This window comes from Phoenix dactylifera, unplaced genomic scaffold (assembly GCF_009389715.1).
Source record: "Phoenix dactylifera cultivar Barhee BC4 unplaced genomic scaffold, palm_55x_up_171113_PBpolish2nd_filt_p 000309F, whole genome shotgun sequence".
NCBI lineage: Eukaryota > Viridiplantae > Streptophyta > Magnoliopsida > Arecales > Arecaceae > Phoenix > Phoenix dactylifera.
In genome coordinates this window covers 541,971-568,854 of record NW_024067781.1, presented here as the reverse complement: position 1 = coordinate 568,854, position 26,884 = coordinate 541,971, and the positions used below count along the sequence as shown (strand labels likewise).

The 26,884-nt window shown below is 40.3% G+C and overlaps 2 protein-coding genes across 6 annotated transcripts in view; both read left to right on the top strand.

The window, feature by feature from the left end:
• LOC103716598 (NPC intracellular cholesterol transporter 1-like) overlaps positions 1-26,884 on the top strand; it is a 244,943-nt gene that overhangs the window by 40,746 nt on the left and 177,313 nt on the right. The window lies entirely within an intron of this gene.
• The window catches only part of LOC120105549 (NPC intracellular sterol transporter 1-related protein 1-like), a 47,239-nt gene that overhangs the window by 10,260 nt on the left and 10,095 nt on the right, over positions 1-26,884 (top strand). For all 5 annotated transcript variants that reach the window (XM_039118118.1, XM_039118115.1, XM_039118116.1 and 2 more), the window contains exons 3-4: positions 17,694-17,743; positions 19,443-19,542. In XM_039118118.1, coding sequence (XP_038974046.1) covers positions 17,694-17,743; positions 19,443-19,542 — 150 coding nt within the window. The remainder of the gene's footprint in view (positions 1-17,693; positions 17,744-19,442; positions 19,543-26,884) is intronic.

Genomic DNA, 26,884 nt, shown 5'->3' with positions numbered 1-26,884 from the left:
GATAGAAAGGTTAGATATTTTAAAGTCCCAAGACATGGCAACATGATACATGATAGAAACGTTAGGTGTTTTGAAGTCATGGTTCTTTAGCTTGAGTAGGATTGGGACCATGGCCCGGTCAGGCTAGTTCATCCAATTTTTGACCTATTTTATACATGGCTAGGATTAGAGAAAAGGAGCAACCCATAGCCAAACTGATAATGGAAAAAGCCATTTTTCAAATCTGATCAAAATATTGGGTTCAAGGTCCGCCGTACCGGTACCGGTCGGCGTACCGGTGGCGTACCGGTCCCGTACCGGTGGCGTACCGGTCCGAACCGGTGGCGTACCGGTCCGAACCGTTCTCGTACCGGTTCTTCAATAATAAACTATCGGTACCGGATTCCACGCTGATCCGGTACCGGTCCCAGGCCGGACCGGTACGGCAGACCATGATTGGGTTCAATCATGCCTAAGTGTGGACTAGGTTGGATCATAGGTTGTCCCGACCTGTTTGTGAAACTGAAACATTGTATTGTTTTTTTGAGGATCTTGATGTTAGAATTGACTCGCCACCCATTCATGTCGAACTATTAGGTGGATGTAAAATCCAAAGATATGGAAAACCTATGCGAACTACTATGCTAGGATGCTTCAATGTGTGAACCGCTTAAGTCACATGGAATGATTTGCATATGTTAACAAATGAAGAGGTAAAATAAAAGGAAAAATAACTCTTCGATCTCTTTCATCTTATGGGCACCATTTCCATTTCTCACCAGATCTTATATTTTCCTTCAACCATCACCACGGTGGTTGATGCTGGAGAAGTTTAATCTCCATCTCTTCTATACTCGTGTCTCGTGGTAGCCTGATGAGGAGGCCACACCTAGAGATCTTGTTGTAGCCATCATTTTATTGTGGTAAACGCTAGAGCATACCATGCCATGGAAAGGAGAAGAACTTGGTGAAGATGAGGCACGACAAGAGGCATAACGGGCTCCATTGTAAGAAAAATTGAAGCAAGGTTGATGAGAGGGCGGCGGCAGCGAGGCATTAGAGGCAATGGAGGCAATATTGGAATGGAGAGGCATCATAGAGAACGGTGGGTGGCCTCTGTAATCCGTAATTTTACAAGACAACAAGGTGTTGAAGGGGGCTAGGTTATTTTAAGTTAGAAACATGGTTTGACCGCTAATTAGTGTTCAACTATGACTCAAGCGTCAAAATGGTTTGGATCGGGTTATTGGGTTCTGGTTATAATTCAAACGATGGAGACATTGGCATGTTCTCTTGTTATAATTAACATTCATATGTCAAAAGGGTTACCTGAATCAAAGAGTTGGAATGGGAATTGGAGACTGGAAAATAAGGGACCATTCCTGTTTCATTTTATGCACACAAAATGTAGGACTGACGGGAAAAGAAAGGAATGGTAGTTCCCCATTTTGATATCTTAAGTTTGTTTTACTTACAATAGAAGTAATTGTACATTAATTTTTTCATTATACCTTGGACTACGGAATAGCACCAAATTAAAGTGACAACCAATATAATGGTTTTGGATGCCTTCTATTATAAATTTCCATTTTGTTAGTTTCATATTAGTTTATTTGACATTCTATTGTTTTATTTGAGTTAATTATCCTTTTGGTCCTCCAAGTTTAGTTCGTGTTGCCCAAGGTGACAACCCAAGTGGGGGGGTGAATTGGGTTTTTCTGAATTTTTGGTATTTTAAATGTTTTTTTAGTTAAGTGCGGTGGAAGCTTTCTTAAGTTACTTGTGTGAACTTACCCTAGTGCAAGAATCAAATATAAAGCAAGAATAAATACAAGAACAAGCACAACACAAACAAGACAATGTATAGTGGTTCGGTACACCTCAAGCACCTACGTCCACTCCCCAAGCCTTTTCTTGGGAATTCACTATAATCCCTCGGATTACAGTTGGATTGTTTTCTGGGATCACAATCCAAAACCTTTACAATTTGGTTTTTCGGGATCACCAACAACCTACACCATTGGTTTTACGGGCGCACCAACAAACCTATACCGTTGGTTTTACGGGCTCACCAACAAACCTAAACCGTTGGTTTTACGGGCTCACCAACAAACCTATAATGTTGGTTTTACGGGCTCACCAACAAACCTTACGACAAGAATAAAGAACAAGGATCTAAAGCTTCTAAATGAGCAAATAAAACAATTATAAGCTACAAAGAAGAGTTTAGAATATAGTTATCGCTTTAATAAGGCTCTTCTCTTCTTTGTCAAGATTGCTTCACTGTTCAAGGATTGGTGGAGCTCTTAATGTCTCTTGGAATTTGCTCAACCACTTTCTTTTGGCTCTTGAATGAAGCAATTGAATGAAGCAAGGATTTTCTCTTGAATGGACTTGATGATTTTTCAAAGCTTGCTTCCTCTGATGAATACTCCCTCTTAAATACTTCTCCAACCTCCAAATAGTCCTTCCGGACCGTTGGATTGAAGAAACTAGCTGTTTGTAGCCGTTGGGAGTCCAAAAAGCACTTCTGCACAACTAGCCGTTATGCTTCTGCCCGTGCTTGGGTCGACCCAAACTTTTCTGGGGTCAACTCAAACCACTGTTCATCAGACTTGGGGTCGAGTCAACTTTCCACTGGGGTCGACCCAACTTTCACTGGGGTCGACTCATGCTACATTGGGGTCGGCCCTCTCAGGAAACACAGAACCTTATATTTCAGTCGTTTTTCACTAGGGTCGACTCAACTCTTTTTGGGGTCGACTCAAGTTCCATTGGGGTCGACCCTCTCAGGGATTCCAGAGACTTGTTTTCTTGAGGCTTGAAGATGGGGTCGACTCAACTTTCACTTGGGTCGATCCAAGTACTGTTCATCCGTGCCATAAGTGCTAGAATGTGCCAGAATATTTCTAAAACGTGCCAGGGTCGACCCCATCTCTTCTAGGGTCGACTCCTACTCTGTGCCAAGTGTTCCAAAGGCGTGCCACTTCGTTCCAAGGTGTGCCAATGTATCGGGGTCGACTCCAAACTAATTGGGGTCGACTCTAACCATGTTTTTCTGCACTTTGAAGGTTAATTATGCACATTGAAACAACAATATGATATTCCAAGCAAATTACGATGTATGGCACAATAGAGTTTCATACCCTTAACAGTGGAAATTACCGAATTGCCCTTTTAGGTATTTTTAACGTGAAACTTTGCCAAAATGGATTCTTGAGCTTTCTACCATTCTCTATTACAAATTATATCTCGTTATCAATTCTTGAGAGTGGTTTTGACCATTTATTCTTAATGTATCGTGAATGTATCGAGGGTGTGTCATTTATCAATGATATATCGAATATTTCTTCCTTACTCACTTATGTACTGGATTAATTGAGTTAATAGCATTAGTACTTCCATATGGCCTCAATGGCTTGGTAAGCATCAATAACACTAGGATCCTCAATCTCCTCCTTTTTGATGATTACAAAATATTGAGTATAAGCAAATTGATATTCATGTGAGAAGTAAGGTTTAATGTATAGGAAATGCTTTTGGTGTAAAAGTTTCAAATAGTCCAATTTAGAGAATGTATCAATGAACCAAAAGCTCCCCCTATCTTATCCAAGTAGAATGCCCAATGAATTTTAGCTTCGCTCCCCCTTAAAGCAAGAGTTTCAAGCTATGTATCGAGGCAAGGAAAATCTCTATGATTATGTGCCAGATTCAGATTTTCTCTTTGTCAAATGTCTCTCCCTTAAGTGTATAATACATGTCTCCCCCGTAAGTATACAATATATACCTTTTATATTTTTTTCCTTATACAGTCTTTGTTTATAGAATTATCTTTCTTATAGAATTTGCTTCTAGTTTCGCTCTTATACTTTCTCCCCCTTTTTGTCATCATCAAAAAGAATGAATAGCAATGGATAGTATTGTAATGACACAAAGATCATGAGTAAAGAAAAAATGTATTTCATCATCTTTGCCAAAAGTATAATATTCTAGAGAAGAAATGCAGACAATAATAAAGAGTAGATACTGGTCAAAACAAATACAAAATCTAGAAGACACTAATCATAATGAACGTGCTTCATTATGAGCATATACTCAGATATTTTTTCCCCTTTTTGACAACATAAAAAAGATTGCAAAATAATGAAATATTAAGCACAAGATAATATTTCATTCATTGCATGCCAAATTATTGCAAGAATATGAATTATGTGACTCAAGACAATACTGTTAAGGCAAGATAATGAGCATAGGTCAGAGCCAATTAATATAGTTTTAAAATTATGATTGGATCGCATCAAAATCAAGGATGAAAAGTTTGGCTTTAAAAATGAGACATTTAAGATGTGAGCCAGAAAAATCTCTAAATATAGATTCCAAAGATAGTTTTTAAATTAAGTGTAAATAGAATTTTTTTAAGTTATTTCAAGGAGTATCGAGAATGATATTCAATGAAAGCACGAATGAAAATCCAACCTCTTTTTTTTAAAAAAAAAGATCTTTAATAGTATATGAAAGTTTTTTCGTAATTTTTTTATTATATTAAGTATATAGCAATATGAAAGCAATCTAATTAATTTTCAGAGTATAGTATAAAAACAGATAAAGATCAAAACTTATATACTCGAAAAATATAAGATCGTGTTAAATCATTAATTCTTAATAACTTAAAAAAATAATTAGGGCACAAATATCAAAACATGAATTTCATGCAATTTATGATACATCTTAGAGCATATATAAAATCCAAAGCTTTGAAAGTTCTTTTAGAGCTCTTTTAAAGACTTTCTTTTACTCCTTTAAAGATATAGCATCAAAATCAATTAAAATAAATTGGTTCAGGATTGAAATACCAAAGTGCAACCCAATAAGAACTCATAAGTAGATTCCAAGATAAATTTTCGATACTAAGACAAATGGAGTCATTTTCAATTAATTTTCAGAAACAAATGATTTACCGTTGAATATAGATGGAAATACAACTTTCAAAAGATATTCAATGAAGCACAAAGTTTAATACAACTTTACATTTAGTATTCTTTCTCTCATCTTTAGTTGTGAATTTACACGATTAAGTTCTATATGATCTCTTCCTCTGAAATTTTCTTTCTCCCCCTTAATTAATCATTCCATTTGAGAGTTTAGAGTTTGAAGATAATTTTCAATAAAAAAATTGAGTATTTAAAGCTCCCCCTCAAAAGATGTATTTTTCTTCACTCTCTTTTCTTTTATGAATTTCAGATTTTAATGTGAAGCGTGAATAAAACTGAAATTCTATAATATCAAGAATGTAGAGTGATCCAAAATTTTTCAAGATATATAGCAATCACTCTTTTTAATCTTTCAGGAGCAAATTATGTTTCCTCTTAATTTTTTTGAATATGTATGGAAATATTAATCAGAAAATAATTCTTTTGAAGCTCAAATTTCTTTCAAAAGTAATTACATTTTCTTTCCTATAAGAATTATTGGAGTGAGTTGAAATATTTTAAGCTTTAGGATCATTAACTCTCTTCTTAAGAATAGCTTTTCTTTTTAATGATAGAAGCATTTAATTATGCAGGAGTGTATATTCAAAATATTAATTTCTTAGTCATAGTTTTTCAGCAATGTATATATGAAGCACGATAAATCTTTTTAATATCAAAATAACATCATATATTTAGAAACATTTGTTCGCAATCAAGATCATTGAAGAACACATCATTTAGACCAATTTCAGCACACTTATAAGATAAAAAATGATATGTTTCAGATGCGTATCGGAGTAAACAATCAAGGTATCAAAATTAATTCTATTTTTCTTAGGCTGTAGTTTTTATCTAAGAATCATAGTAAATTATTCTCCAGCATGATGCAGTCTTTGAAGCATATAATGAAAATTACAAAAATGCAAAGATATAAGCATTTTATATGGAGTTTAAACTTTTATACTAGGTCATATTCTGAATTTCATAAGAATTTTCAAGAAGGCTTTCAAAATTTATAATTTGAGATATGTATCTTCTACATTGTAGCTCATTTTAAGTCATTAAGATTGAAAATATATATTTCAAGCACATCAGAGCACATTCAGAATCTTTATTTTTAATATTGAGTTTTGGTACAAATTGGAGAACATTTAACATGTATCAGAACATTATGTGCCAATGTTAGGCAAGATAAAAGATAAATCAGAATTAATTCATTCTGCCTAATTTGCAATTCAGATTGTTCTTTTTTTTTATTATTATTTTTAGCAGATATTTACTAAAATAAAATGATGTTGTTGGTAGAAACATGTTTCAATTAAATTATCTAGGCATATAGCATTACAAATTATATTTGAATAAGATCCTCAATTTATCTGAATACTGAAAAACTCACAATTCAAAACATCATGCCACATGCAAAACATAATATGCATACCATTAAAGTATTAAGAACAAGTATGTCAAGGATCAAAATCAATTCTTTTTAAATAAAATTTCTCTTATTTAAATACAATTTAGCACTGATTTTATCCTTGAGGTGTGTTTTCAAGTGATTAAAACTTCATTTGGTTTTTCACAACCTTCTTATATATTTTCATTTATTTGTCATTCATTCCCCAATTTTTTTTTAATTTCTTTCTTTAACCACTCAATGAACATTTTGATTATCTTCATTTGTTTTTCGGTTTTACTTTTCTATGCTCTATATTCTATTTGCTTCCTATCCGGTGAAGTTGGAAAAGGCACGAGGTACTACCACTGGCCTCCCTCTTGTGCCGTCCTTAATATACTCTACACCGAATAGTTGAGTCAAATAGTGTCGGGTACTACCACTAGCCTCCCCATTGGCACCATCCCTATGATGAGCAATATAGAAAGGTAAATTGTTCTCTTCAACAACAAGATATTCACTCCAAACTCTTCCTATTTAAATATAATTATTTACAGATTTTATCCCTTCCAAAAGAATACTCGCACAACTCTCACAAATATGCTAAATATATTATGCTTGCTCTGCTTTTACTTAAGATTGGAGTATTTACTTAGCCATCGACGTTCATATGTTAGCTAAAGCTTCCTTTTCAGCAAGGCTGATAGATGTCCAACTTTGCCATGACACAACAGATAGCGAACGGAAGCGAGGAAGAGAGAACCACACCCTATACTTTGAATTTCTAAAAGAATGCAAATGGATTACTTCTCTCCAACAATGTTCATTTTCTTTTTCTTTATCTCTCCTTTATTTTGTTATTTTCAAGTAATTATATGAAAGAGCAGAATAAAGAATTAATCTAATATGTTGTATATAAATATATATCATGCAAACAGCATTTTCATTATGCCCAATGATTCATAGCTTATCATAAGTTATTTTGAATTAGAGATTTGAGGCATAAACTTGTGTATTTCATGGTTATGCATTATACAGGCAAAAATAACTTCAATTTAATCATACCATGAAATAATTGTCATTAGCATGAGAATGAAGCATGATATCAAGATGATCAGCAATTAAAGGTTTAATCATGCTACTATATAATTTCAGACTATTGATTTTGCTCAACTAATTCATAAGAGAAGGGTTTAGATTACCGGTGCATTTAGCATTCTTCAAGCCAAATACCTTTTAGATTCTTTACACCCTTGGCTGAAGAAAATCTCTCCTTTTTTTTTGTTTGCAAGGGAATGTTTAATGTATCTTTCATCGAGGTGTCCTTCAAGATGAAATTTCTTGCTCATAAATCCTGTATCATTAGCAAAATCTTTTTCTTTTCTTAAAGGCAATTCATTAGGTTCTCTAGGATATAAGAACATTCATACAACATATTTCTTAACTAGATGACTCAACATGAGACATGACAATAATTGAATTTGAGTCACTTTACTCAAGAGATTGTCTAAATATAAGCAAGCACAAGTCACTTGAACTAAAGAAATAACTTCATTAAGTAAAATGGTTCAAGGACAAGCATGTGAGGCAATAGAAAGATTCATTAAAGTTAAATCAATTTTTTGTTTTCAGAATCAATTTAACTTAGATTCTATTTGCTTAAGATAATTATCAATAAAATATACAAGTTAAATTTTAATCAGATTATCTTAAATAGTTGTTTCTATCAAAATTTTGATTATGATTTAGCTTTCAACACAGATACTCTTGTTTCAGGAAGACAAGCAATCTTCTTTTAGAGCAAATAAGAAATATTTTTGACTTATGAGAGATAGTTCAAGAAAAGTAATATTCATACTTTAACAGATTTTTATGCTCAGATTAAACATGATGAGTTAAAATTAATCGGTGGAATTTGAGATCATTTTAGGAGAGGGTGTTAATCATTCAATCAAGAATTCAATGATAATGCTCAATGAAACACTTTAAAGATCAGATTTATTGACTTTAGTTTTAGAATAGTCTTGAAAATTACTTGTAAAAGGAAAAATAATTCGTTATTGTAAGACTTTTAAGTGAGTTTTTCGTTATGATCATAACACATTAATCATTTATGATTGAACCAATTTGAGATGATGATGATTTAACATATGACGCACCCATGCGACTTATAGTATATTTCGAATCATCATATAAGGAATGAATGATATAATGATAGATTATATTCATACCTTCACAAAAGATGAAATAAGATTTCATAAGTATTATGCTCAATAAAGTTTTAACATGAAGGCATGAAATCAGCATCAAACGTTTATACTAGAGAGGGAATTTAGATTTTGTAAACTTGAAGAAGAAGGTTATATATATCCATTCATTGTTTTTTTTTTATCATGATGCAAGTACTAGAAAGTTTCATGCTAAAATCGTTGAGATAAGATTTAACATATGAGGCATTTAAAAACTTTGATGCAGAGAGTATCGTAATTTCATAAAAAAGATAATTTCGGTACACGATGTAGAATGTTAAACCTTATACTAGATTTAATGAATAAATTGAGACTTATCTTTAATTATGTGTCAACGCACCCATTTGTATGAAAGTTTCATTTGTTCCATGGGTAGCTTGGCACACCTACATCTACACCCTCATATTTTTATTTTGGGTACCCAAGCTTGCTTGGGTCCTTGAGGGTTAGTGCATATGGTTCCTTTTGGAATCCAAATCTGTTTAATAGTAATAACTTTAACATTTGATTTATTCGTATTAGAACCATAGGTAAAGTTTTTATGCCCAATCTTTTTATGTTTGAAATAAGTTATCTTATTTGATGGTTTGCTTGGCGAATTGATAACCTTTTTCTTTAGGGGTTTATTGTTGAGCAAAGGAATCCAGCCAAGTCTTGATTTATCAAAAACAGCATGTTGGCTTTCAAACATCATTTTTAATCTTTTTGAACTTACAGTTAATTTGTTAATAAAAGATTTCAGTTGGTTAACTTCTTCACTTAAGTTTTGATTTTCTTTAATTAAATTCTGATTTTTCTGAATCAATTCTTCTGAATTTAACCTTAAGCGTTCATTCTCAGAATTTAATTTGTCTTTTATTTTAGCGGAAGAATTTTTTTCTTCTGACGTTTTCAGATTTAGCTTTTTAAGATTTTTATTTTTCATAGCTAATTTTCTACATTCACCATACAAATCATGAAAAGCATTTAATAGTTTATCATAAGAGAATTCTTCTTGAAATTCATTAGGTGTAAAATCAGATTCAGATTTTACCTTATCTTCTTGTGCCATAAAGCATAAGTTAGTTACCTCTTGTAGTTCTTTGGAGCTAGTATCATCATTGTTGCTCCTAACTTTCATTTTCTTGCTTGACTCTTCCTTGGTCAAGGTTTTCTTGCTTTTTATCTCTTTCTTCCTTTCTTCTTGCTTCCTCTTCTTCTGTCTTTAAAAAGCTTTTGAATTTTTCGGTGTTTGGGTATGGATCCTTATTTTCATCACCGAATTCTTCATTTATTGTTCTTTCTTCCTGATTGGGAGATTCAACATCTTTTTCTGCAGGCTCATTGTTAGTATGTAATTGAAGCACATGTGAGCTAATCTGAATTTTGTCATAAATATTTTCTAAAGTATCCCAGATCTCCTTTGCAGATAAGCATGTAGAGATTTCATTAAATTCAGTTTTATGGATAGGACAATATAGTATGTTCATAGCATTAGCATTCAATTGTGCTAAGTCTTTTTCATTAATAGTGTGAGAGAGTGAGTGAGGGCCATTTGTTATGATATTCCATAACTCATAGTTTTGTGATTGAACAAAGATTTTCATTCTAGCTTTCCATTGGATATAGTTATTTTCATCAAACAGTGGAGGTCTGTTTATGGAAAGTCCCTCGGTAAATAACATATTATGCGGGGTTGCCATGATCTTTGGCTCTAGTCGGTTAAGACTATATATGACAAGAGAGCACCTGCTCTGATACCACTTGTTGCCCAAGGTGACAACCCAAGAGGGGGGGTGAATTGGGTTTTTCTGAATTTTTGGTGTTTTAAATGTTTTCTTAGTTAAGTGCGGTGGAAGCTTTCTTAAGTTACTTGTGTGAACTTATCCTAGAGCAAGAATCAAATATAAAGCAAGAATAAATACAAGAACAAGCACAACACAAACAAGATAATGTATAGTGGTTCGGTACACCTCAAGCACCTACGTCCACTCCCCAAGCCTTTTCTTGGGAATTCACTATAATCCCTCGGATTACAGTTGGATTGTTTTCCGGGATCACAATCCAAAATCTTTACAATTTGATTTTTCGGGATCACCAATAACTTATGTTGGTTTTGCTTAAAAACCAACAACCTACACCATTGGTTTTACGGGCGCACCAACAAACCTATACCGTTGGTTTTACGGGCTCACCAACAAACCTATACCGTTGGTTTTACGGGCTCACCAACAAATCTATAATGTTGGTTTTATGGGCTTACCAACAAACCTTACAACAAGAATAAAGAACAAAGATCTAAAGCTCCTAAATGAGCAAATAAAACAATTATAAGCTACAAAGAAGAGTTTAGAATATAGTTATCGCTTTAATAATGCTCTTCTCTTCTTTGTCAAGATTGCTTCACTCTTCAAGGATTGGTGGAGCTCTTAATGTCTCTTGGAATCTGCTCAACCACTTTCTTTTGGCTCTTGAATGAAGCAATTGAATGAAGCAAGGGTTTTCTCTTGAATGGACTTGATGATTTTCCAAAGCTTGCTTCCTCTGATGAATACTCCCTCTTAAATACTTCTCCAACCTCCAAATAGTCCTTCCTGACCGTTGGATTGAAGAAACTAGCCGTTTATAGCCGTTGGGAGTCCAAAAAGCACTTCTGCACAACTAGCCGTTATGCTTCTGCCCGTGCTTGGGTCGACCCAAACTTTCCTGGGGTCGACTCAAACCACTGTTCATCAGACTTGGGGTCGACTCAACTTTCACTGGGGTCGACCCAACTTTCACTGGGGTCGACTCATGCTACATTGGGGTCGGCCCTCTCAGGAAACACAGAACCTTATATTTCAGCCGTTTTTCACTGGGGTCGACTCAAGGTTGGGTCGACTCAAGTTCAGTTAGGGTCGACTCAAGGTTGGGTCGACTCAAGTTCCATTGGGGTCGACCCTCTCAGGGATTCCAGAGACTTGTTTTCTTGAGGCTTGAAGATGGGGTCGACTCAACTTTCACTTGGGTCGACCCAAGTACTGTTCATCCGTGCCATAAGTGCTAGAATGTTTCTAAAGCGTGCCAGGGTCGATTCCATCTCTTCTAGGGTCGACTCCTACTCTGTGCCAAGTGTTCCAAAGGCGTGCCACTTCATTCCAAGGCGTGCCAATGTATCGGGGTCGACTCCAAACTAATTGAACATACCTGAGATAGTGAGGCCTAGGAGAGAGAAAAACTATCAGGATTAACCAAGACGTAGAGTCAAACTTCAAGGTAGACAAAGAGTCCATCCGGTACCGGTCCCAGGCCGGACCGGTACATACCGGCCGGTACGGACCGGTACAGCAGACCATGCAAAAAATCTATTCAAAGGGCCTTGATTCTAAATTCAAAATCTTTCAAGGCTGAACTGAAAGAGAATACATGCTTGTACACCCCGTTGCCTATCCCTAGTGGCCTTTGGAAGGATATCCCCATGGACTTCATTGCCGGATTACCCGTGACTGCTAGGAAGGTTGATTCGATTTTTGTTGTGGTGGACCGGTTTTCAAAAATGGCACATTTCATTCCATGTGAGAACACATACATCTCATATAGCACATTTATTTTTTAAAAAAATTGTTAGACTGCATGGTATTCTAAGATCATTCACATCTGATAGGGATACAAAATTCACTAGTTATTTTTGGAAAACTCTTTGGAGCAAATTAGGAACAAAACTAAACTTCAGCAGTGCTTATCACCTCCAAATAGATGGTCAGACAGAGGTTGTGAACCGTACACTCGGTAATATGCTTAGATGTTTGGTTAGTGAGCGTCCTACTTAGTGGGATTTGGTTTTAGCACAGGCTGAATTTGCATACAATAGTTCTATAAATCATACTATTGGTAAGTCTCCATTTGAAATCATCTATGGTTTTCCTATTCCACATATACTCGATCGTACTTCCATTTCCTATCATGGTCGGATAAGTGTTGAAGCAGAGGACAATATTGAGCTGGTTCGTCACATCCTACGGGAAGTGCATCAACGCTTGACTCCAGTGCCAAGTATAAGGACGATGCTGACCGTCATCGCAGGGAGGTTCACTTTGCAGAGGGCGATCTAGTGATGGCCTATTTCAGGAGAAAGAGATTTTCATTGGGTAGTTATTAGCAAACTCAGCCCGAAAAAGTATGGTCCATTCCGCATACGTTGAAAGCTGAGGAAGAATGCCTATTTATTGGAGCTTCCAGACAACGTTCAGACTTTCCCAATTTTCAACGTCGTCGACCTATACCAGTTCAATAGAGATCCACCAGAGGCGGTTGCAGTTCCAGAGCTACCCAGCACTAGTCATGTTTAGGCTTGGATTTTCAATCGAGTCATGTACTAGTACTGCCAGCAAAAATGATCCACCTAGGTGTGATAGGAAGTCTAATCCAATTTTAAACCACCATACTTAATTGCTTGAGCCTTAGCCTTTCTTCAATGCCCACGGTCATCACTCATCTCTATGAACGAAGGAGGATGGATGATAGTCTTGAAAATAGAATTGTGCATGTATGGAAGGAGGGAAGTTGGAAAAGAGAAAAAAATATCATTTGGATAATTTGTTTTGCAAGGAACATAGCAAGTTGGAAAAATACAAGAAGGCCCCAAAAGCTCTCAAGAAAAGTTGGAAGAAAGCTGCACTTCATTGGTCCAAGTTTCAAGTTCAAAGGATTCAAGTTGGAGGAACAATTCTAAAGAAAAACTTAAAGAACTGTCCTCGAGTCGACTCCTGGAAGTTCAGAGTCAACTCTGGCGCTCTGGAGTTTCAAGGAACAGTGCTCGAGTCGACTCCGGGACTCTGCGAGTCGACTCCGACTGAGAACAGACAAAAAGACAGAGAGCTGATTTTCAGCGCTACAGTGCTCGAGTCGACTCCTACTTCAGCGCTACAGTGCTCGAGTCGACTCCCAGCTACCGTGCCGGCAGACTCTTATTCACGAGTCGACTTCTAATTCAGCCGAGTCGACTCCTACTTCAGCCGAGTCGACTCCTACTTCAGCCGAGTCGACTCGAGCACGCTGGGAGGCATAATGGCTAGTTTTTTCTCAACTCCAATGGCTTTATTTTTGTCTCTAACGGCTAGATCTTTGTTCCCACGCCATCCAAAGCTATAAAATCAAGAGGAGAGCTAGGGAAGAAGTTAAGGAAGTGGGAGAAAACACATAGGGAATAGATTTCAAAGAGATTTCAAGAGTAACCTCCCAAAAGCACAAAAGGGCCATTCAAAGCAAAAGAGAGAGAAGAAGAGCATCCGAGTGAATCCCAAAGCTTCCTCTCCAACTGTGTGCTGCCTCAGTGATCCTCTACCTCGTGCGAAATCAGAAGAGGGTCAAGTAAAGAAGAAGCCGAGTCCCTTCATCTACAAAACTTGTTTGAGGGCTTCTCTTTACTCTATTTGTTTACATTGTTATATTTGCTTGTTTAAGAAGCTTGTATTTGTTTTAAACTCTTGTTCTAATATCTTGTGACTTGATTCAATCAAGGGATTGAATCAAGGAATTAAGGTTTGTTGGTGAGCCAAAGGGAAAACCAACGGTGTAAGGTTGTGGTTGGTGAACCGGGGAAAACCAACTGGGTTTGATTGTCACCCCGGAAAAACAATCGGTTGGTTCTAGTCGGTGAGCCTATGAAAACCGACTGAGTTCGTTGTGATCTCGTGAAAACAACAAGTTAGGTTGTGAGCTTGTAAAACAACCGGCTGTAATCTGAGGGATTATAGTGAAATTTCCAAGAGGTCTTGGGGAGTGGATGTAGGTGCTGGGGTGCACCGAACCACTATACATCTTTGTGTTTGTGATGCCTTATTTCTTGTGTTTCATGCTTTACATTCATACTTGATTGTGTAATATCTCTAGTTTTGTTTCCTATTGATTTATAAGTGATTGTTTAGAACTTGCTTAGCTTCCACTCCATTCTTACCATTCACATAGATTAAAATTGATCATACAACTATAAGTTAATTTTAGATCAATTGCACCCTAAAGCCATAGTATAATTGCTCTAGCTTAATTTTCCACTACTTGTAATTGCCTAGAGCTTAAGTAAGTAATATCTTATCATCCCGCTGCATTCAATTTAAAGTAAAAATTAGAAAACACAACTTTTAGAAAACCCAATTCACCCCTCCTCTTGGGTTGTCACCTTGGGCAACAAGTGGTATCAAAGCCTCGTGCTCTAATATTGATTGTTAATCTAACGATCAAAGAGACAAAGATCATGACAACTCAAATAGATAGTTTTCTAGGAGAGGGACAATTAATTGATAAACCTTCACTATTTAATGGCATAAACTACACACATTGGAAAGCACGCATGCGCATTTTTATTCAAGCACATGATTATGATTTATGGAGTATCATAGTCAATGGTCCACACACAAACACTAATCATAATAAGAAAATGGCTCAGCAAATTGCAAAAGCCATGAATATTTTATATTGTGCATTAGATGATAGTGAACTTAATTGCATATCCTTTTGCACAACTGCTAAGGAAATATGGAATATGCTTGAAGTCAAATATGAATGCACTAACAAATCTGATACAACATGTGTAGAAGAAGAGCAGTATCATATTGTAAATCCATGCTTCGTGGCACATGAAAATGAGATACATGAGGTACATGCTGAAACTGAAAGCGATATTGCATTTGATGAAACTTCATGATGCCTTTACTTTGGTATATCATCTGTTTGTAATAACAATTTGACTTAACTGATGTAAAATCTGGGTACTCTTGATGTCTTTAAGGAGTTTTGAGTTGAGGATTCTGAGTTCTTGGACAGTAACTTTTTGGTATATTAAGCACTGACAGCATTGACTGGTTGGTGAGAAAAGATAGAATGGAAGAAAGCAATGATTAAGCGAATGTTGGGGAAAGTTTGTTGTTGGAATTCTTTTTCAAATTTCTCTTTCATTCTTGATTTGAGTAGTGCTAGCTATTAATATTATGATTTTCACTTAAACACCGATACATTTGGATAACCTTCATGTGTTTGAGCAGTTTCCTCTTTGGGGAGATTGGGAAGGAAGAAGGCCCATTGTGGGCCGTGAGCACTTTGATGGGCCGCTGGGCCCAGTCCACTGCAGGCCCAACTTGGGCTTAGTCCGCTGCAGGCCCAACTTGGGCCCAGTCCGGTTGGGCCCAGTTGGGCAGTACCCTTGTGGGCCCAACTTGGGCCCAGTTCAGATCCGAGCCCGGAACCCGAACCCGAAATCCGAACCCATTTGGCCAATAAATGAAATTTTGCAGTTAAGCCCTTGGCATTATATTATTTCACAAAAGGGTCTTCTGTAATTTGTATTTGATCCCTATAGAAAAGATCTATTATATAATGGTCCCCAACTATATTTATTTAGTCCACTCAAGCTTTATAGAATAGTACCCTGAAATTAAGTATTAGTCCCTGCAATAAATTTTATTGCATAAATGAACCAATTAGAAGCCAACCTTGGGGGCTCTATTTAGCTGGGTCTATGTGGGCCCATTGGACCGTGCCCGATATGGGCCCTATCGGGCCATGCCCATTATGGGCCAACTCTAGGCCCTGTTGGGCCGTGTCCAATAGTATTATTTTTGGATTTTGCAAAGTTCTGATATTAACAAGGAATTAATTAAATTTAAACAGGTGAACCTGATCCGCCTATCTGAAGTAGGGATTAAGCGAGAAGAAGTAACTTAATACTTCAAGTGTAATTTCCAAATTATTTGATAAATAGATTAAATTTTGATGAATGTTTTGTATTCTGTAAAATTGGTCAGGCATGTTAAATTTTATTTAAAAATTATGTTGTATGCTCTGAAATCCGTAAACTATGTTTGGAAAATTTATGAAATCTGTCTTATATATATATGTATTCTCAGCATGGCTATGATCTGTTCTGTTCTGTTCTGGCCCCGCCAATGGAGATTATAAGTTGGACCTGTCGACTTGTAATCTGTGAGGAACCGGTTTCGACACCGCGCCACCGGTGATTAGAATAGTGGTTTCTGAACATCTTTTTCACCGGTGACTAACAATAGTGGTTTCTGGCACTCTGTGCAACCCATGCCACTGGGTTACGTGGCCGTAGCCTATCATGTTGAGATTCTGGTATCTGAGTTTTTGGAAAAATGATAATAAGTTTTGAAAACAGTAAAACGATGTTATTTATGATTTATTCCAGTCATTATCCTGTGTTTTGATCTGATATGCTCTGACCCCACTTTGGGGTATTTTGTTGCTTACTGGACTAGTGTAGCTCATTATTTTATTTTCTCTTTTTTTCAGATCCAGAGGCTTGATCGCACGGGATTGGGGAGTGCGTTAGATTTTTCGATGATTTCTTCGATTTTGGGCATTTTAGTTAAATTAGTTTGGACATTTGAACTATGTTGGCATATGCTATTTTGAAATTTTGTAAGACCGCTTTTGAACAATTTAAATAATTATGTCATCTTTGAATAGCTGTATCTACTTTGATATGATCTGCTGCCTTGCGCGCCCGTGCGGCCCGCCGTGCGGGCGTGCGGCGTCTGCCGCACCTCAGGCTCGGGGCGTGACAATAAAAGTTGGCTTTTTTAGTTATTTTTTTTGCCGCATAAAGTCCTATTCCCACCTTCATGTGGAATTGATTATGTTAGGCAATCATTTTTTGATGGTTCAGTCTTGGAACAAACCTCATCTGTTTACTGTAGGAATTTATATCAATGAACATAGTCCACAAGTCATGGCACCTTTATTAGATGGTTTGTTGTGACAAAAAAGTGTTGCCCATACAAACTGGTTAGTGCTGATATAAAGGTTGTTCAAGGTGGTAATGTCGTTATTTATTCTCAAAATTAAAGGCTGCGACTCTATTTGGAAATGAAAATTCTGTGATCGATGCCTACTTTTAATTTGTCATCTTACCTTTGCTGATTTAAAATGGAGGAAGAGTCGTCCTGGGGGGAGGGGTGAGTTGGGTTGGGGTTAATTGATGTCCAGGTGCAACATCCGAGACAAATCTTACATAATGTTATCTCTCTGTAGTTTTCAGAAAATGTTTTTGCTTGTACATAATTTAAATTTGCTTTGAGCATTCTGTCAACTCTTTTTGAAGTTGCAATCTCGTATTTGAATGTGCAGATCACTCTTGTGCCTCCAACAGGTGCTCAGCAGTCCAATGCTACTACAGTGTAAGGGCATTCTCTTGACAGATCATGATTTATAATGTCCATTTGGGTAAACAAATTTTAAATGTAGGCCTTCAGCTATTGTTTCATTTGATAGGTCTGCTTCAGGTTACAAATTCTAATTTTTACATTATATCTGGCTACATATCTGGCATGAGCAAAATGTTCTTATGTTTCCATTGCTTGGTGTTAGTTGCGATATGCAATAGTTTCATTCTTTCTTTCTTTTTATTTTTTGTTGATGTTTAGACTTTACTTCTTAGCTAGAGAAAGAGTGGTGAATTATTTCTGAGCAGACAATGACTGATTCCATTGAACCAGGAACATCATTTCTCAAGAAACTAGTAAATCTATCCAATAGAATGCTGAAGGCTATACCAGCCTATAGAAGCACCCGAAAAACTAGTACAATTTTTTTGGCTAGTTCTGGTTCAGGAAGTCCTTTTTTTGTCTGCTTCTGCATCTGGTGCTTCCGACAAATAATTTTGAGTTCAGCATGTTTAGCATGACTAGTTAAATTTGAATGCCTGTTCCATAAAGGGATAAATTCAAGTGAAAGAAACATTTTATATAATGGAAATTTAAGTGAACTATTTTTTTTGTATTGCAAAGATATAACATTTATATATAATATACTTTTTCAACTTCAGTTTTTTGAGAAATCATTAAACTTGGTAATTTTGAAGCTTTGCCTACTGAATTCAAATTTTTTCCTTCATCTTTTAGTACAACTCAGAAGCAAAATTAATTTCCTCATATTTTTGAGATTAAGTGGATATTTAGTCAAAATGCATGTAGTTATTGAGCATTATATTTTGTTTAATATTATTTTTGAGAAATCTTTTGTACATAGTTGTTCATGTAGTCTTTATAAACTACAATAGCGGCCTTTTTGTAGTCCACAGCCTGTCAAGTGTCATGTATTTTTTTTTTAATCTTTCCCTTTTTTTTTACTCAATAATAAACGGAAAAACTGTTGAAAATATCTTACAGCCTATGTACTAAACTAGATAAAGAAATGCCCTCTATCTAGTATGATATTAAAGACCAAAATCTAACATAAAAAAGCATCTGATTAGGTTCCATCATATAGAAAAAGGTATTTTTAAAGTCAAGCTGATAGATTAGTTATCTGGCAGTGTAAGAAAATGTCCTTACTGCCTTGTTTTTGAGTGAGCCAGAGGCCACAAAGCAAGACTTCTAATGCTCATTTGAGCTATCCAATGATTCTTATTGTTCTAGATCCAAATTGAACATATAGGGATTTTCATTGATTGAAGGAGGGCAGGTTCTGCTGAAGTGACAGTGATCTAAGATTTCTTACATTTGACTGGCCAAAGATCATAGATTTGCCTTAGAAGCTTGACTAGTCCCACTTTTGTTGGTAGTCTTGTAATATCTGTTAGAAAAGAATCCCTCAAGGTAGTAAACATCTAAACTTTTGTAATGAGATATGAGATAAGTAAGACACAATGATGAAAAAAGAAAAAGATTTGATGCAGACATGGGGTGTCTGGCCACAATAACTAATAGTAATCATCATTCATTTACATAGGCACTTTTTAGCTCCTTTGTCACATCCAAAACTACAAGTTCCATTGCCTTTCTTGAATCTGATCGTTTATGATAATCACTGTCCATTTTCTTTCAGAAATTCAATATTCTATTTTTGCATTTGAAACATTTTATCATTTTCCTTCAGAAAGATATATGGAGAAGGGTATTGTTCCATGTATGGTATTTGTGGACGCCGCGGTGATGGAAAGGTTTTGAACTGTCCTTATAATGTCCCTTCTATGAAGGTACTTGGTAACACATTGTGGTTATCATTTTATATTTGTATGCAAGATTATAGTTATATTTGTGCTGCTAAGTTATCATTTTGACATGAATATCTGGAAAGGAAAACAAATTAACGGTCTTCTTTTTCTTTCTATAAAAAAAAGGTGGGTGGGCTGGTGTTACTGCATGTGTGTTCAACCTTTTCTTCCTAAATTATTAGGTCTTAATGTATCTGTAACCTTGAGTAGTATAAAGTTAAACTGTGATTGGACTCTTGATCTGTAAAATGTTTTCTTTTTTCCTTCTCAGCCAGATGAGTTGTTGTCCTTGAAGATCCAGAGTTTGTGTCCAACAATCACTGGCAATGTCTGCTGCACTGCAGATCAGTTTAGCAAGTTGTAGAATCAATGAATGTTAGAGAACTAGAACTACTTAGGTCAAGGTATAGCATTCTTCAAATCATGTTCTGGTGGAATTGCATCTTATTTCAGGACATCAAACTACTAAAATAGTAAAAACGTTAAGTCATAAAAGATCATAGGGTTTTTGCATATATTCCCTTCTAAATATGCAAAATTGCATGAATACCCTCGTAAAACTACTATTTGCATGTATATCCTTCTTTTTTTTTTGCATATGTACCTGTATTATTTAACGTCGTTAAAAAATAGACGGTTTAAAATTAAAATGACTACAATAACCTTATGGGTAGATATGCAAAAAAAGTTATAAGGGTATATACGCAAATAGTAACTTTCATATTTAAAAGGGTATACATTCAAAAAATTCATTAAAAAATGTCAAAACTCAGCTGAAATTTTCTAAGTCTTTTATGATTCAGTTGGATTGATAAGTCAAAAAAAGATCGAGTCACATTGTTAATTTTTTTTTTAAGATCTTGGCTCAGTCAAGTTGGAATATTAGGTGGTCATTTTAGTAATTCTATTCTTCATTTGATTTTGATATAATTATAATTATTGAATTTATGACATCTATATATTCGTCATTATTTTTAAAAGATTGAAGCTGTCAAATTTAAATTAATTATAGATGCTTAGATTAGTAAAATATTTTTTAGTGATTTGTAAATGTTGAGTTGTTTGTTTTTGAGACGAGAATTTTGTAAAAGTAACATGATTTATTCTGTAAGAGTTGATATTAACATGATTTAATTTTATTTTGTTATCTTTTTTATTAACGATTATCTTTACTGGATTTTGATTATTTTTTATTAGATTTTTTTGGAGTGTATACCCTCCTAAATATGCGTAATTGCATGAATACCCTCGCAAAGTTGCTATTTGCATGTCTATCCATATGAAGTTTTCTTTTTGCATGTATACCCATAAGGGTATTTTAGTCATTTTAATTTTAAATCATTTAATTTTTAACGGCGTTAGATGGTATAGGTACATATATAAAAAAGAAAGTAAAAGAAGGGTATACATGCAAAATAAATATTTGATGAGGGTATACATGCAAATAGAAATTTTACGAGGGTATTCATACATTTTTATATATTTTAGAGGGTATATATGCAGAAAACCCAAGATCATATGTATCACAAGGAAACATAATAGGTAGACAACAGGGAATGGAAAAAAAAAAATGAACAACCTTTTTGTATATACACTTTGATTTTTTTTGGTGGGTTAGCTCAGCCCACGGCTACATTAAATTATCTCCAAATAAATCCTCCAATTACATCCTCCAATTACATATTTTGGTACTGATTCTAAGAAGCGGGGTTCGTGAAATCGTCCTGAATCGGACGGTTCCGGTAGCTTCGAGCCGTACCGGCGACTCACCGGTACAGTTCCGGCAACGAAAATCGTTACCGGTACCGAAGGAGAAGAAAAGAGAGTGCGAGCGGGGGAGGGAGGGAGGGAGGCAGGCAGACGCTGGCAGAGGCCGGCGGAGGGTGGCGGGAACGAAATAGGGGAACCGACCGTTGCCTCCGCCGGCCCTTCACCGGCCTCCTCCATCGTCCGCCTGCCTCCTCTCTCCCTCTGACACGGCATGACACGGTCCCGTACCGCCTAGTGCCATCGGAGAACTAGTACGGTGCTCAGTATCTGTTCCGCTGACCTTGGTAAGAACACAGTTACATCTACCGAAGTTCAAAGACCAACCGGCTGGAGTATTGCCTTCGTGTATTATAGTTTATATTTGTTCTCTTAAAGTCTATTAGTTTAGCAATGACAATTGTTGGGGGAATAAGATTTTTCCCCCAAGTGACACGAATGCCCCCAAGAAGCCGCACAATCGCCGACCCTGAACAGCCGAAGTCGGCGTCCGACCTCGGAACGCCCGACCTCAAGACATCCGACCTCGAGACCTCCGACCTAGGAAAATCCTGATGCTCAAGGTCTACCCTTGTCAGCCACCTACTACGGCCGTACTCCTCCGAGGTCCAACTGAGGACCATATCCTGCCGCTGCTTCAGCATTTATTGCGCATGGCCACTGTAAACCTCCGGTTCACTCAACAATCAATGCGGATCTCCGGCTTACTCCACAATTAATGCGGATCTCCGGCCTACTCTACAATTAATGCGGATCTCCGGCCTACTCTACAATTAATGCGGATCTCCGGCTTACTCCCCATTTAATGCGCATGGCTCCTGTCATCTACGGACTCCCAGCTCTCCACGGCAAGTTAGCCCAGCAAAATCTAGTCAATTATGATAAGTCTCTGATCTCGGCCATACCTCCGACACCAATGCAATAATTCGCCTGGTAACGTGCTGGTTCGGGTCGTACGACGCCCTCACCGCCGACATCAGCGCAATGATTCGCCTGACCGTGCGCCGACCTGAACCACATGCCGAGCCGTACTATGGCCTCGCCCTGTTACATCATAGGTAAACCGACCCCCGCCTATAAAAGGGAGCCTTGGCTTCTCAGGAGGGGGTTGGAAAATTCCGTGCCCTACAAACACTGTTTATCTTCCCTTTACACTATTTGCCCCCTCCCTGACTTGAGCGTCGGAGGGCCGGCGCCGGAAAACCCGGCCACCGGTTTGTCTGCAGGCACCCAGACGGAGGACGCCGCCCGCTGACGGATCGCCGCCCCGCCGTGAGGACCCCCTGCTCCCTCTCTCCGGCCACCCCAAACGGAGGACGCCGCCCGCCGACTGGTCGCCGCCCCGCCGTGGTGACCCGCAGCTCCCTCTCCCTCGACCGAAGATTGCCCCCGGGTCCAATTTCCAGCAACAGTTGGCGCTAGAGGAAGGGCCCGAGTAGCGATCATGAAGTTGAGAAGCAAGGGAGCCTCCAACATCTCCCGGCGTCCCCCGCAAAGTCCTGGACGCTCCGTCCAGAATTCTCCAACTCCGGCTGACCCAGTTCCTCAGGTCCAGCCGGAATAGTTCAATGCCCTGGTACAGCAAGTCCAGAACCTGGCCGCCGCCATCCAAGGCTTACGGCGCGAGGAGGCTTTACCAACGCTTCCCCCGCAGGCCCAGGTCCCGCCGGAGTGTCCCCCCAACGGCCCGGTCTTCCCAAGCCAAAATCTGCCTGGCTCCTCCAGAGCCAACAACAAAGAACGGACTTCTCCCCGGAGGGAGCCACTGGGGGAAGATTTCGACAGGAGACCCCAACTTTCTGAGGCTGAGTCAGCCCCAGACCACCGCGAACCGGCGCGGATCACGGCAACAATACCGCGGGCGGGGGAGCTCGACCGAAAAGTTGAGCATCTGGAGCGCCAGATTGCGGCTTTCCACAGCAAGAAGGCGAGGCAGGAGGGAGACTTTGAGTTCACTACCAAGTCCCCCTTCTCCTGCCAGATCGAGGATGAGCCGGTTCCCGCAAGGTTCAAAATGCCTCAGGTGGAGCCCTACAGCGGAATCACCGACCCTCTCGACCACTTGGAGAGCTATCGGGCCCTCATGGCCCTACAAGGGTCCTCGGAGGCCATACTTTGCAAGGCCTTTCCAGCAACCCTCCGAGGGACCGCTCGGCTTTGGTTCTCTGGACTGAAGCCGAACACGGTATCCTCTTTTGAGCAACTCGGCAGGCAGTTCGCCACTAATTTTGCTGCCAGCCGGCGCCAGCGACGGACGTCAGACTCCCTCCTGGACATCAAACAGAAAGAGGGGGAGTCCCTCAAAGAGTACCTGGACCGCTTCACCGCCGCCACATGGGAGGTCCGCGAGCTCGACCAGTCGATAGCCATGTCGGCTCTGAAGACTGGGGTTCGCTCCTACCGATTCCTCTTCTCCATCGAGAAGAGCTTCCCGGCCGACTTCACTGAGATGTTGGCCCGGGCCCGGAAGTATGCCAAGGCCGAGGAGGCAGTCGCCTCTAGGCGGGGAGCAATTGAGCCCGCCTCAAAGAAGCAGAAGAAGCGCCGCGAGGAGCGCGGCCGACAGAGGAGCCGATCCCCCCGCCATGAGAAGAATCTCCCCCGACTGAGGAGCCCGCCCCGTCAGCAGGGGCGACCTCAGCAGAGGACACCTCCCCGACCGAGGTCCCCGCTACGGCCTCGGACGCACCCAGGGAGGTACGATAACTACACACCCATCAATGCTCCCCGGGCCGAGATCCTGATGGAAATCGAGGGTCGGGACTTCTTCCGACCCCCGCCTCCTATGCGAGACACGGGAATTCCCCGTAATCCCAGGAAGTACTGTCGCTTCCACCGAGACCGTGGGCACGACACGGAGGACTGCTTCCAGCTCCGGGACGAGATAGAAGCGCTCATCCGTCGGGGAGTACTCAACCGGTTCGTGAGGAACCGACGTGAGGAAAGGAGGCCGGCGGAGAACACCATACCGTCCGAAAATCCGGACGACAACAGGCCCGTTGCCGGCACCATCAACATGATTGGGAGGGCCTCGGCAGGAACGGCCGCCCAGGGAGCACCCCCGAAGCGCCCACGCACTGATGAAGTCATCTCGTTCTCGGACGAGGACTTAGAAGGGGTTGAGACCCCTCACGATGACGCTGTGGTCATCTCAATGATTGTAAATAGGTTTGATGTAAAGCGTGTCCTAGTTGACAATGGAAGCTCAGCCAACATTTTGTATTATTATGCCTACCAAAAATGGGGTTGCCGGAAGGACATCTCCGGAGAATCAATGCCCCGCTGGTCGGGTTCACCGGAGATTCGGTCCCGGTTGAAGGTGAGGCCAGCTTCCTTGTTACGGTTGGCCTCGCCCCCGGGAGAGCACTGTGAGGACGGACTTCCTGGTGGTCCGTCTGCCCTCGGTCTACAACGCCATCCTTGGGCGGCCAGGGCTAAACGCCCTTCGGGCCGTGGTTTCCACCCGCCATCTGCTCATGCGGTTCCCCACCGGCTAAGGAGTAGGCGAGGTCTGCGGAGACCAGCTGGTCGCTAAGCAATGCTACATGGCGGCCCACGGAGTAAAGCAACCGACCGAGACGACAATTCAGCCAACGGGCCCCTCATTGCCCATAGAAACCCTCGATGCGAGGGACACCCTCTGGAAGAAGCAAGTAGAGCCCGGTGAGCTTCTTATTCAAGTTCCACTACAAAATTTCCCGAGCTAACTGTGCAGGTCGGCTCCGGCCTCGGCGCCCGCGAGAGGATCGCCTCGTCAGCTTCCTGCGGGACAATGCTGACGTCTTCGCCTGGTCGCCTGCGGACGTGCCGGGAATTGACCCTGAGGTCATGGTCCACCGACTCCAGGTGAGGCCAACCAGCAGGCCTGTAAAGCAGAAGAAAAGGGGCTCCGCCCCGGAACGGCAACGAGCTGCGGCCGAGGAGGTGGACAAACTCCTCGGAGCCGGCTTCATCCGGGAGGTCTCCTATCCGGACTGGCTCGCCAACGTAGTCCTCGTAAAGAAGGCCAATGGGAAATGGCGTATGTGCGTGGACTACACCGACCTGAACAAGGCCTGCCCGAAAGACAGCTTCCCCCTCCCAAGCATCGACCAGCTCGTCGACTCCACTTCAGGACACCAACTGCTAACTTTTATGGACGCCTTTTCAGGGTACAATCAAATCCGAATGGCGCCGGAAGACGAGGAAAAGACGGCCTTCATCACCGACAAGGGCACCTACTGCTACAAGGTGATGCCCTTCGGCCTGAAGAATGCTGGAGCCACCTATCAGAGGCTGGTCAGCCAAATTTTCAAAAAATCAGATCGGCGAAATATGGAAGTCTACGTGGACGACATGCTGGGTAAAAAAGCCGAGCGGCGGAACACCACATAGCCGATCTCAACGAGACATTCACCAAGCTCAGGAGATACCAAATGAAGCTCAACCCGGCGAAGTGTGCGTTCGGGGTCACCTCGGGCAGTTCCTGGGTTTCATAGTGACCCAGCGCGGAATTGAAGCCAACCCGGAGAAAATCCGGGTACTGCAAGAGATGTCGCCTCCGAAGACAGTTAAGGAGGTGCAGCGGCTCGCAGGGCGAGTTGCCGCCTTGGGAAGGTTCGTCCTCTCGGTCAGCCGAGCGCTGCCTCCCTTTCTTCAAAAGCCTCAAACGGCCGAAAGACTTCCGGTGGTCAGAAGAATGCCAGCGAGCCTTTGAAGAGCTCCGGAGCCTTCTGGCCTCTCTTCCCGCTGCTCACCAAAGCCCCAGAGGGCGAGGTTCTTTATCTATACCTGGCCGTCTCCCCGGCCGCAGTGAGCTCAGTCCTCGTCCGGGAAGAGGACAAGCTCCAAAAGCCGGTCTATTACACCAGCCGGGTTTTCAGGGATGCTGAGACCCGATATTCCAAACTTGAGAAGACCATCTTCGCTCTCATCATCTCGGCTCGGAGACTCAGGCCTTACTTCCAAGCCCACACAATAGCTATATTGACCGACCAGCCTATGAAGCAAATATTGCAAAGGTCGGATCGTGCGGGGAGGATCGCCAATGGGCGGTCGAGCTCGGAGAATTCGACCTCGAATATTGGCCCAGGCCGGCTATCAAGGCCCAAATACTCGCCGACTTTCATCGTGGAGTGTACCCTGCCGGACGACCCCGAGTTGCCACCCGTATCCCGGAGGAAGCCCCGAGGCCACCATGGGTCCTACACTCGGACGGGTCTTCAACCTCGGGGGTAGCGGAGCCGGGCTCATCCTCACCAGTCCAGATGGAGTGGTGGCCCGAGCAAGCCCTTGCGCCTCGAATTTCCCAGCCTCGAACAACGAGGCTGAATACGAGGCTCTCATCGCCGGGCTCAAGCTGGCGAAAGAACTGAAAGTGGAGGACCTAAAAGCCTTCAGCGACTCCAGCTGGTAGTGAACCAGATCCAAGGAGACTTTGAAGCTAAAGAGCCATCCATGCAAAAGTATCTCCAAAAGGTGCGGGAACTCACGTCTGCCCTGAACTCCTTCAGTATTCAGTACATTCCAGAGCGGAAAACCTCAGGGCAGACCAGCTGTCCAAGTTGGCGACCTCCCG